Below are 13,515 nucleotides of genomic sequence, written 5' to 3'. Positions count from 1 at the left end.
GTATTGTACCCATTCTGCAATCTGTTAAATAAAGTTTTCATTCATTCATTCATTCATTCACAGCACTGACTGGAAAATAGTCTTTGATAATGCGACGGGCAGATTAGACACATAGCCATAATTTAAAAAACATAGATTAGGCGATATTAACGTTAACATTGAAGTGGATGGTGGCATCAAGGGGGTAAAAAGGAAAACCCGGCGTGGCACTCAATGGGGATGCAGACCAGAGAAAGACTTTCGTCTTGTTTACATCAGGGTCCCCCATTTTCAATTCATAGTGCATGTATCTGAAGGACACAGGTCAGATTGACTGTCTTGATGTTGTGAAGACAGTGTTCTAATCTATCCGAATACAGATACAGATAATAGTGTTGTTGGTTGAACAGATACAGATAATAGTGTTGTTGGTTAAACAGATAGATAATAGGGCGGCTACGTGGCGTAGTGGGGAAGGCGCTCGCCACGAATGCGGAGATGCTGGGCTCGCCTGTTCGAGCCCAGCGATCCACATTGCTTTCAGTTTAGCTGGTCGTTCATACTAATACACATTGGCCGTATTAGGGGGTGGGAAACTGATGGGTGGGGATCGGGCGTTGTGGACAGCGACTCCTACAGGTCGGTTGGTGCGCCTGCGCAGTAGAATCAGGAAGTGTCGGGGGCAGCGTGAGCCTCCCACGCGTTACTCCTCTACACTGAGAGATCGAGCTGCGCAGGTGAAAAGATGCGACTGCTGTTACCTCAAGTACCGGAGGGGACTTGTGCTATGTATGACTTAGTCCACATTGCAGCCGGCTTGTGGGAGGCAAGAAACAGCGTTCGTGACAGGGGAGGGTTGAATTGGATGATACGAAATTGGGATGGGAGAAAATATAGAAAAAGTGGATAAAAAAAAAACAGATACAGATAATAGTGTTGTTGGTTGAACAGATACAGATAATAGAGTTGTTGGTTAAACAGATACAGATAATAGTGTTGTTGGTTGAACAGATACAGATAATAGTGTTGTTGGTTGAACAGATACAGATAATAGTGTTGTTGGTTAAACAGATACAGATAATAGTGTTGTTGGTTAAACAGATACAGATATTGGAACAGCCTCTCATCCTTATATAACGGTTTGGAGGAAACGCCTTGGAATTCTTCCTGATGCAGTTCCCAGTGTGCTGTGGTTTCAAAGAAATGAATGTTTGGCAGATGTCTGGCCTAATTGCTGTCTTTGCCTTCAGAATCACAATCCACTGACGTATCCACATCCTTTTAGTTTTATTATTATTATTATTATTTATTATTATTATTATTATTATATATACAGTATGTATATATTTGACATCTTAGCCCTATTAGCTGACTTTCGCAGGCTCTAGAATGTACATTTCTCAAGCTAGCGAGAAGGTAGTGATCGTATGAAAACAGACAAACATAAGGAATCAATAGGTACCAAGCATGTCATGCATTGCTGGAAGGTGGCTAAATAATGCTGCAAAATTTGGCATTTTCTTTGCAATTAATAATAAAAAGGGGCCCTTTTCAAATGGGTACCTTGACCTCTGACCTCAAGATATATGAATGGAAATGTGTAGCGGCCTCTGCCTGGGTCCGCTTCTTGAGGCAGTCAAGAGGTATTCTGTATGCGCTTTCGAAATCCTATAATAGTCTTCACACTTTGAGTTCCGTTGTCAGATACCACTGGTATCCAAATGATTTAGAACATCAAATTTACATCAAAGCTGGGACCAAAGCGGTCAGAAAACGGTGTGCCTTTCGCGTTCTACCCCTCACCCAGGTGATTGCCATCACTAATTTATACCACCTCAGCTGCGCAGTGACTGGTATCTATAGTGCCGTTCAGGCAAGTCAGGTGAACCACAGCCCACCATACACAACTGAGGCGAATCCATTTCCCCCAGAATAGGCCAACACTGGGCAAGCATTCCCTTTTGCAGGCCACACAGATAAATCATAAAATAAGAATTAGGGATGTTCGATATTGGCTTTTTTAACCGATATCCGATATACCGATATTGTCCAACTTTTAATTTCCAATACCGATATCAACCGATACCGATATATGAGGGTTTCCCCCCCCCCAAAAAATGGAATAATTTCAGGGAATTCATTACATATCTCTTGTCGTGGAATTAACACAACATTATGCATACTTTTGACAATAAATAAAATAAGAATTTGTTCTTACTTGCTTGCCTGGGTAAATAAAGGTTAAATAAATGTGAAAAAAATTTAAGAATTTAAAAAATATTTTTTTTAAACCGATACCGATAATATCCGATATTACATTTTAATGCTAATATCAGCCAATTATTAGGACATCCCTAATAATAATAATAATCCATAACTAAAAACACTCATATGGCTCTTACAAAATGTGTCCTATTGGCAGTGTGAATATGGTCAACAGTGATACTCACATGTAGAGGGGGAGGCAGATGAGCTGTGGAAGGCCCAGTGCCAGGTGGAGCTGTGTCCAGGTGTGAGTGAGGTAGGCTATGGGGGCCAGGGCCATCATGCCCAGGCTGAAGGAGAAGGACAGCAGGGCGGGGGGCCAAATACGGTGCCGAGGGAGACTCCACTCCACACCTGGACAGAGAAAACACACTGTAAATACCAGTACACTAAGAGACTCCACTTCACAGTTTAGAGTGTGAAATACAGTCAGTGCACTAAGAGAGACTCCACTTCACACAGTTTAGAGTGTGAAATACAGAGTCAGTGCACTAAGAGAGACTCCACTTCACACAGTTTAGAGTGTGAAATACAGAGTCAGTGCACTAAGAGAGACTCCACTTCACACAGTTTAGAGTGTGAAATACAGAGTCAGTGCACTAAGAGAGACTCCACTCCACACAGTTTAGAGTGTGAAATACAGAGTCAGTGCACTAAGAGAGACTCCACTTCACACAGTTTAGAGTGTGAAATACAGAGTCGGTGCACTAAGAGAGACTCCACTCCACACAGTTTAGAGTGTGAAATACAGAGTCAGTGCACTAAGAGAGACTCCACTTCACACAGTTTAGAGTGTGAAATACAGAGTCAGTGCACTAAGAGAGACTCCACTTCACACAGTTTAGAGTGTGAAATACAGAGTCGGTGCACTAAGAGAGACTCCACTCCACACAGTTTAGAGTGTGAAATACAGAGTCAGTGCACTAAGAGAGACTCCACTTCACACAGTTTAGAGTGTGAAATACAGAGTCAGTACACTAAGAGAGACTCCACTTCACACAGTTTAGAGTGTGAAATACAGAGTCAGTACACTAAGAGAGACTCCACTTCACACAGTTTAGAGTGTGAAATACAGTCAGTACACTAAGACAGGGCTGTACGGTGCGATATATATGTCGCACGTGCGACACTGACGTCAGTCTGTGCGATGAAAGGATTGACTTCAATAGCACTGGTGCGATGGCCCGCGATGGCCCGCTATCCACTTGGTACTTGTAGTCTTGTGCGATAAATACAATGTCCCTTCTGCGTAAAACTCCATATATCAAACACCAAATCCCATAATCCCTAGCGAACAATATCCCCGCGAGTTGCGAGCAGTGACTCATATCCGCTCGGCTCAGCTCACAACACAGCAGGTGAGCAGGACTCGTCTCAGCAGCGTTTGGAACGCGGACATTGAAACAGAGCTAGTGGATAGTGTTGTCGCGACCCAAAACAAATCCCTGCTGTTTTATTCGGCAACGGGTCAAATGCATATAACAAGCTTTGCAATCCTTGCGTCATAAAGTCCGAAATGAACGTTACGTTAGCATGAGCTAACAACAAGCTGTTCATAGCCATATTTATATAGAGAGAACAGCAGACGGGCAGAGTGAGGAGGAGGGGGCAGACATTCTCCCTTCTCTGTGTGTGTGTGTGTGTGTGCGTTTGGAAAGATCACATGAAGTCAGACGAGTATATTATATTGATAGTAAATGTACTGAGGGTGGACAGATAATGTTGATATTTAAACATAAAAAATACAATACAAAATAAATGTATTCATGATCATGCAACATAAAACGGTTGCGTGTAGCGAGTTCCAAAACATTTAACTTAAAGTTTAAAGCTCAATATATCAAAACGTGGCACTTTACAGTGAACAGGAGGTCTATGTGTATTAAAAACAATAGATTGTTTTTCCTTTAAAAGTCTGGAAGAGGTCAAAAATAAAAATGTCAAATGATATTTCCGTTGCCTTTTTTGAGTTGATCTAAATGTTACTGATTGTGTTAAATGGGCTTATGTTATGATATCGTCTCATATCGATTGCAGGCACCTGCATCGTATCATATCGTGGCATATATCAGCAAATATCGTATTGTTGTCCAAAGAATCTATATCGTATCGTATCGTGATGAAACTGGTGATTCCCACCCCTAGTAGAGTCCATACACCCAACACCAAATCCCATAATTCCTTACACGTAACGTGTCTGGCTGTGTGACGTCAACTTGTCAGCATAAAATGACAGCCAAACATGGCACTGCAACTAAATAACACAAATACAATAGGCACATTTGTGACTGTTACAAATATAACACATTTTATACTTGTGCTACAAGATTTTGGCCTGTGCTACAAAACGATCAACCTCTGTAGCACCAGTGCTATGTGCAAAAAAAGTTAACGTACAGCCCTGACTAAGAGAGACTCCACTTTGTTGTGTGTTTTGCATGTTGTGCATGTGTTTTGGTATGAATGCATGTGTTTTGGTGTGTGTGTGCATGTGTTTTAGTGTGTGTGCATGTGTTTTGATGTGTGTGCATGTGTTTTGGTGTGAGTGTGTGTGTGCGTGTGCATGTGTTTTGGTGTGTGTAGATGTGTTTTGATGTTTGTGTAGATGTTTTGGTGTGTGTGCATGTGTTTTGGTGTGTGTAGAAATGTGTAGTAGATGTGTGTAGTACAGTGGAGGTTATTGCATGACTACTAGTGAAGCAGTGCTTCACTAGTAATATACAGAAAGAGTAATATACACACAAAACATATTATTATTAACATATATATATATATATATTTCTTTTAATTTTTTTTTGTTTATTATTTTTATTAGAAATGTTTTCCTGTGAAAAAAAACAATGCCAGTGAATTTTCTTTTCTTCAAAAATGTCCAAGTGACAGCTCTGAGCTCTCTGATCTGGCCTGATCCCATAACTGCAGTAATGGCCAGATGTCAATCACTCAGTGCTAAAATAGGTGCACACACACTGCACAGGTTGGGCTTAAAGGGGAACTCCAACATTTTGGGAAATTAGCTTATTTAACATCTTCCCTGGAGTTAGACAAGAAGATACATACCTTTTTTGTCTCTGTGCGTGCATTTTAGCTTTGGGAATAGACGCTCCGTTAGCATAGCTTAGCTTCATCACTGGAAGTGGGGGAGGGTTAGAGCCTTACAGTGCCTTACAGTGTATTGCAAGGTCTGACATTGACCAAACTTGATATGCATGACCTTGGTGGGCTCTAGGTCAACTCCTGAAAAGGGGGTCAATGTCAGACCTTGCAATCAAAAGTTAGGGGGCGCACTGAAATTATGGCAAGGGTTATTAGCCCCCTAACTTTTGATTGCAAAGTCTGACATTGACCCCCTTTTCAGGAGTTGACCTAGAGCCCACCAAGGTCATGCATATCAAGTTTGGTCAATGTCAGACCTTGCAATACACTGTAAGGCACTGTAAGGCTCTAACCCTCCCCCACTTCCAGTGATGAAGCTAAGCTATGCTAACGGAGCGTCTATTCCCAAAGCTAAAATGCACGCAGAGACAAAAAAGGTATGTATCTTCTTGTCTAACTCCAGGGAAGATGTTAAATAAGCAAATTTCCCAAAATGTTGGAGTTTTCCTTTAATAATATAATTATCCAATCAAAATAGGGTATTTGAGTTTACAAAAGGCGGGTAGTGAAACTAAACCTCACTCATACATTTTAATGGGGCTTGAATGATTGACAGTTCTGCAACTTTTTTTACACCAATCAGAGAACACCATTTCCTATTTCCTATTTCCTGCTTTGAGAGGGCTTGGAGAGCCCAGTTAGTAACATTACTGTGGCAGTAGCACTGTAGGCTAAATTAAACTTTGCACTAAAGGACCGAAGTATAAATCAGCAACATGGAGAGGACTTATGCATCTGGATCAGAAAGAAAGTTGTGGATGAAAAAGTAAGTACAGTGTTTGTAAAAGCTTGTATGCTAACAGTAGCTAGCCAATTTGTTAGCTACCTTTTAGCTTAGCTTATATTACATCACAATGATGATCACCAAGCTAACTTACTGTACACAGTAGGGCTGGGCAATTAACACTTTGGGTGCCGGGAACCGTCTTTAGACGTCTTTGCTGGCCATGCTAAAGTTGCCGGAGGACGTGTTACGTCGTCCTTATATCAATATTTCAAAAATCTGCGATCGGATTCATATGTCCCCTCCGCTGGCCTGAGATCCACCAGCAGGACCCACTGAGCTCTCTGGCGGTTCAGGAGCGCCATCTGGTGGCCGATCGGCGCAATCGCCAAACAGGATGTGCCATAGAGGTTGTGCTAGACGTCCGTAGTACTTCCGGGCGCTCGCTATAGGTCATGGGACTCTGGCTCGTCACGCTACACAGTGATCGATTGGCAATAACTCGATAAACAACATGATTTGGACGTATATACCATTATACAAGCTGGAGATGGACCGGGTAAAAATATATCCCATAATGATAAGATTTCTACTCTACGATGATCGCCCAACGGCGCGCGGAGACTGGGGTGAGTTTGAGCGTGTAACGTTATTACCGTCTTCGATACTAACTGCTATTATCAACATTTGACCCACATTAGATGATTGGTATAACGCTGCCCACGGAATTATAAACGCCCCCTCGCCCATCCGGTCAACATCAGATGACGTGTAGTAACTTCTAGAAGTACGTCTAGTTGGAATTTTTTATATCCCGCTGATTGCCATCAAACTGTATTTCATCATCAATATAATGCATTTGGGGCTATATATCACGTTCTGGAGAAAGCTGCAGAAAGAGATGAAAACATATTTATACATTAGACCATACTTTACTATGAATATGTGAATGAAAAAGTTTAACGTTGCTACACAATGAACAATACATATAGGACTTTGAATGGGCCCTAATAATGGCAATGTAGCAATATAATTTAAAAAGTTATAGCCCTGCAAAGAAGGGGACTTTCTCCATAGACAAATACCGCTGGCAATCTATGGTATATCATGAATTTAACCTTAGGCAGCCAAAGTGTTAATCAAAACAGAATCGCGATATCGATTCATAGACCTATGCAATCTAAGTTCTAAGTTATGACGATTTTTCTTTTATAAAAAAAAAGTTATACATTCTTTTTATTTTAATTTTTTTTAAACTTTTTAAATGATTTTATCTGGGTTGAACATGGTTTGTGGAACTCCCTCTGGTGTTGTGGTCGTGGTATTCACTGACCTTTGTATTTCGACATGCACATGGGTATCTTAGTGGTGTAGTGTATCTTGTAGACTAGGCCCATTGCAAGTTGCTGTACTCTGTCGTAGGGGTGGACGGTATGGTCTAAAATTTATATCACGGTATAATTTGAAGCATAGACGGTAACGGTATATATCACGGTATCATCGTTTTTGATAAAAAACGTTTTTATTTTATTTTATATAATTTTTTTTTTTTTTATAAAATATATATATTATATAATTAGACTTGTACTTGTATTATCTGCGAGACATCGCCACCACGCAACAAGCTCCACTGTCTGTGTGTACTCTAGTAGCCTCCAGCTACGGCCAGGATTCTCCGGAGCTGCACCTGGACCTATACTCGAGTAGCCTCGAGCAGAGCTACGGCCAGGATTCTCCGGCGCTGCACCTGGACCCTATTGTATTGGTATAACGTTAGCAAGCCCTCAGCTCGAATACGCATCGAATCAGTGTTATAAGACATTGATATCAGAGGCTATCTGTAGCTAGTGCTAGCCGGATATATAACGTTAATACAACGCCTCAGTAAATTATTTAGTTCAATGGGACATTTCGTTTTGAACGGTGAACTAACTTGCGTTAACGTGAGCTAACAGGTAGCACACATGTCTCTACTAGACTTTGTGGAGCGTTTGTTGATGTCAGGAGCTATCGATAGCTGGCCGACTAGATACCGTTCGGTTAGACAATGCCTCATCATGTATTAAACTAAAAGTGAATAGTTGACTGGGTCATTTTGTAACGGTAGCTAAGCTAACGTTAGCTCAGGGAGACGCCGCCGTCCTCCCGTGTGCCGTGTCCCGTCCCACTAGACTACTAGACCCGTGTTTACATGCGTGCGGTAGGGGCTGGCACGCCCACTGCGCGAAGCCTCCTAAATAACTTTTTCCAGTTCGCACATATCTATTATCTATGACTATTCTATCTATTTTTAGGGGCAAATGCGAGTGAAATAGTTGCGCTGTGGTTACATGACGTCATTGCTATTTTAGAGCTGCACTACCGGTTACACGGTATAGTCAAAATCCATACCGTAGAGCAAATTCATACCGTTTATACCGTATACCGTTTATACCGTCCACCCCTACTCTGTCGTCTACTCTAAGCCATCCTAGGTTGTCAAAGTGGGCAGGGGTGAGGTGGGTTTTAGGAATAAGGTCAAGCAGTAGTCTGACCAGTTTGTTTTGTGATGTTTGTAATCTTGTTTTTAGTGCCTTTGAGGTGCTTTGGTACCATGAGGTGCAAGCATAGTCGTAGTACCCTTGAATGAGTGCTCCTGTTAGAGTCTTCAAGGTATTCTTGTTTACCAGAGAGGAGATCCGGTACAGGAATCTAGTTCGTTGGTTGACTTAGTTTTATTACATTGGATCCCATTTTGTCACAGGAAAGATTTGCCTCTAGGATGGAACCCAGGTAGGTAATTTCATCTTTCCTTTTAAGATAAGTAAGGGATAATGTATAGCTACGAGGTCATTGTCGCAAAATAATTGACCGACACAGAGTTTAAAATACCGAGCCGCCTCGGCAAGGTGTTTTAAACGTCAGTGAAGGTCAATTATTTTGCGACAATGATCGAGTATAGCTATACATTATCCCGCTTATTACATGGCTAACTTACTAACAATATACCCAATTCATTTTACATCGACTCGCAACACTGGTTCTGGCTGCGTTCTGGCTCCGCTCGTCGCTCCACCCCCTGTCATTGCCGGCAGCAGAACACCGGCAGTGTCTAATTGCACTGAAACAGTGTGTGTCAGTGGGCTTGATTGCGAACAGCTGCGCACAGCGGTCATTATTGTAAAGTTGAACTTCAGTTTGAACAGGCTGACTCTAGAGGCATGTGGCAGGGCCTCAGAACAATGACAGACTACAAAGGCACCCCCCTCAAACTGAACAGTGACATCTCCTTAGCAAATGATCTCAATTCCTTCTATGCGAGGTTTGAGGCTGTGAATAACAACACCAGCCTACAAACCACGGCAATGGGGGGGGGGGGGGTCTGCTGATGGAGACTCAGTGTTCAGGGTAACAGAGCATGAGGTGAGACGGATCTTTAAAAAAGTGAATATCAGGAAGGCAGCAGGACCGGACGGCATCCCCGGCCGCGTCCTAAAAGTCTGTGCCGACCAACTGGCCCCGGTATTCACTGACATCTTCAACCTGTCCTTGGAACAGGCTGTCATCCCCACCTGTCTGAAGAAGTCCACCATCATCCCTGTACCCAAAAAATCTACGCCCGCTTGCCTCAACGACTACCGCCCTGTAGCCCTCACCTCCATAGCCATGAAGTGCTTTGAGAAGCTAGTGAAGGGCTACATCTGTTCCTCCCTCCCCATCAACCTGGACCCTCTGCAATTTGCATATCGCCCCAACAGGTCCACGGAGGACGCCATAGCCCATGTGCTGCACACAGCAGCATCACACCTGGACAAGAGGCAGGGGAACTATGTGAGAATGCTGTTCATCGACTACAGCTCAGCATTCAATACCATAGTCCCCTCCAAACTCATAGCCAAGCTCAGGGACCTGGGCTTGAACTATGACCTCTGCCAGTGGGTCTTGGACTTCCTGACGGGCAGACCCCAGGTGGTAAGAGCCGGCAACTGCACCTCCTCATCCATCACGCTCAACATAGGGGCCCCCCAGGGCTGTGTTCTGAGCCCCCTCCTCTACTCCCTGTACACACATGACTGCGTAGCACAGCGGAACAACAACACCATCATCAAATTTGCTGATGACACAGTAGTGGTGGGCCTGATCTCTGCCAACGACGAAAGGGCCTACCTGGAAGAGGTAGAGAACCTGTCACAGTGGTGTCAGGAGAACTGCCTCTCCCTAAACGTCAGCAAAACAAAAGAGATGATTGTGGACTTCAGGAGGTCGGGGGTCAAGGACTACAGCCCCCTCAGCATCGACGGGGCACCGGTTGAGAGAGTGAACAGTTTCAAGTACCTCGGAGCCCACATATCCGAGGACTTGACATGGACCACACACATTGACAGTGTTGTGAAGAAGGCACAACAACGCCTCTACTTCCTCAGGCGCCTAAGGAAGTTCCAAGTCAGTCAGAAGATCCTTAGGAACTTCTACTCATGTACAATAGAGAGCATCCTGACCGGCAACATCACCTCCTGGTTTGGGAATAGCACTGCACAAGACCGTAGCAGACTACAAAGAGTGACACGTTCAGCCGAACGCACAATTGGAGGGGGGCTTCCCACCCTCCAGAACATTTACAACAAGCGGTGCAAGGGGAAGGCTAAGAGAATTATTAAGGACTCGAGCCACCCGAACAACTGCCTCTTTGAACTGCTGCGGTCAGGCAAGCGATACCGGAGTCTTAAGGCGAGCACAGAAAGACTCAGAAGAAGCTTCTATCCCCAGGCCATCAGGCTGCTAAACGAACAATAATCACTATGCAACAACCATCAAATGCACACAGCACACACACCCACACGCACACACTCACTCAAACAAACAACACACTGCAGCACCCACTCTCCACACTTTAGATCACACAAACACACTTACACTTTATATTTATTGATAAAGGATTTGCACTACAACTCGTACACCTACTGTGAATTGTACCTAAATTGCACCTCGTCCCATTTCTCCATTTCTGCCTTGCACTATATAGTATTGTATATTAGTACACTGCACAGTATTGTATATTGTATGGTAACTACGTCTATTCTGCATCGAACATTGTACATATGTCTAAACTGAACACTGTGACCTAATTTTTTTTACTTCTAATTTTACTATGTTATTTTATTTCATACTTATCTTGTCTTGCACAGTCTCTGGAGCGCAACAGTAAGAAGCATTTTGTATAAAAGTATTCTGTACTTCTGTATGACAACTATTAAAGAAACTTGAAACTTGAAACTTGTCCCACAGCGGTCATTATTGTCTGATAACTGACCTCTGACGCGCGCTATTGACCAATCACAAGCAAGCATTTCGGCGAATGTGAAAACGCCATGTAATAAGATAAGATATTCCTTTATTGATCCCCTTGGGGAAATTCAGGCATCATAGCAGCATGGGGGAAGGGGGGGGGGGTACAGGTAGTGAAAACAACACAAGCAGTGTAAACAAATTGGTCAATATAATTTACTATCTAACTAACTGAAATATATATTCACAGTATTCACAGTGTCACATAAGGTGCAGTATGCATAAGGTAGTGTTATAATTTACTATCTAACTAACTGAAATATACATTATTCATTATTCACAGTATCACAGTATCCACATAAGGTGCAGTATGCATAAGGTAGTGTTATTGTCCTACTTGGGTTCCTATTAGTTCTAGGTCGATGTCTGGCAGCAGTCCCTGCCCACTGTTGTGGAGCCTGATGGCTGTTACGTTCTGGTTACTGACTACGGTCGGGAACCACCCACCATTTCTGTCATCTGTCACCTGACTACTGTCACTGGTTTTCCCTGTCATTTAGTGCTGTCACTTAGGGGTTGGCTTCTGATTGGCTGTCACGGGTGTGTGTGTGGAATGTTGGTATTTGGTGTCTATTTAACATTCCTTCCTTCTGCTTGTTATTCGTCAGGTCTTCACTATAGGCGTTCGGAGATAACGCGGCCGGTTCCAGTTCTGGACCACCACTAAGCTCCATTATCTTATTCTCGCTTACCTTTTCCCTCGGCATAGTATCCTAGTATTACTCTTTGTGTTCTTTACTATTAAAGTCGAACCTGTTCAAGAGTATACCATCTCCATCTCTGTGATTGCCTACAACAATTGGAACTCACCTACCTCCATCCTGACAGATGGCCACTGTCCGAGGCGGTTAGTTGAGTGTCGGGGGGGTATGAGTCTGTGGCTTCCTTGTCACCTTCACCTAATATGTTTTGATCTGATCAGGTGCGCTGTCACCTAATATGTTTTAATCTGATCAGGTGCGCTGTCACCTAATATGTTTTGATCTGGTCAGGTGCGCTGTCACCTAATATGTTTTGATCTGGTCAGGTGCGCTGTCACCTAATATGTTTTGATCTGGTCAGGTGAGCTGTCACCTAATATGTTTTGATCTGTGTCTGGTTAGGTGTGCCGTCACGCGTCACCTAATATGTTTTTGCCGTCACGCGTCACCTAATATGTTTTCATCTGTCTGGTCAGGTGTGCCGTCACCGAATATGTAATTTTTTGCATCTGTGTCTGGTCAGGTGCGCCGTCACCGAATATGTAATTTTTTGCATCTGTGTCTGGTCAGGTGCGCCGTCACCTAATGTTAATATGTTTTCATCTGTGTCCACTGACCACTGACACACACAGTGGGGGATGTTTTAAAAATATAATTTAATATATAATATAATATAATAATTTGTGCTTCACCAAAAGATTTGGTCAGCAGCCGCCACTGGTGTAGTAGATGTGTGTAGTAGATGTGTGTAGTAGATGTGTATAGATGTGTGTAGTAGATGTGTATAGATGTGTGTAGTAGATGTGTGTAGTAGATGTGTGTAGTAGATGTGTGTAGTAGATACAGCATACAACGCCGGGCTTGTGGCAGGCAACATGAATGACCACAAGGTGGCGAGATACAACGTCAGGAGAGTAGTAATAGAAGCAAAGAAGCGCTACAGGGATAAAATTGAACTGCAATATGAACAGGCTGACTCTAGAGCTATGTGGCAGGGCCTCAGAACGATAACAGATTACAAAGGCACCTCCCTCAAGCTGAACAGTGACATCTCCCTAGCAAATGATCTCAACACCTTCTATGCAAGGTTCGAGGCTGGGAATAACAACACCAGCCTACAAGCCACTGCAATGGAGGGGGGGGCTGCTGAGGGAGACTCAGTGTTCAGGGTAACAGAACATGAGGTGAGGAGGACCTTCAAGAACGTGAATATCCGCAGCTCCTTCTCCCAACCCCCAATCCGCAGCTCCTTCTCCCAACCCCCACCCATTCCAAACGCTGAATCGAGAACCTCATCCTTCACTCTGTCATCTTTCTCTCCCATTACAGAAGCCGAGACCCTGACACTGGTAACGTCGAACCGTC

The 13,515-nt window shown here is 43.4% G+C and overlaps 1 protein-coding gene across 1 annotated transcript in view; it reads right to left on the bottom strand.

The window, feature by feature from the left end:
- Nucleotides 1-13,515, bottom strand: part of LOC311235719 (solute carrier family 22 member 13) — a 122,832-nt gene that overhangs the window by 85,971 nt on the left and 23,346 nt on the right. Inside the window, exon 4 of the mRNA XM_084323185.1 lies at nucleotides 2,430-2,598. Within this exon, the coding sequence (XP_084179311.1) occupies nucleotides 2,430-2,598 (169 nt within the window). The remainder of the gene's footprint in view (nucleotides 1-2,429; nucleotides 2,599-13,515) is intronic.

This window comes from Notolepis coatsorum (assembly GCF_963971535.1).
Source record: "Notolepis coatsorum genome assembly, chromosome: 1".
Taxonomy (NCBI): domain Eukaryota; kingdom Metazoa; phylum Chordata; class Actinopteri; order Aulopiformes; family Paralepididae; genus Notolepis; species Notolepis coatsorum.
This window is presented reverse-complemented; position numbering and strand designations above follow the sequence as displayed.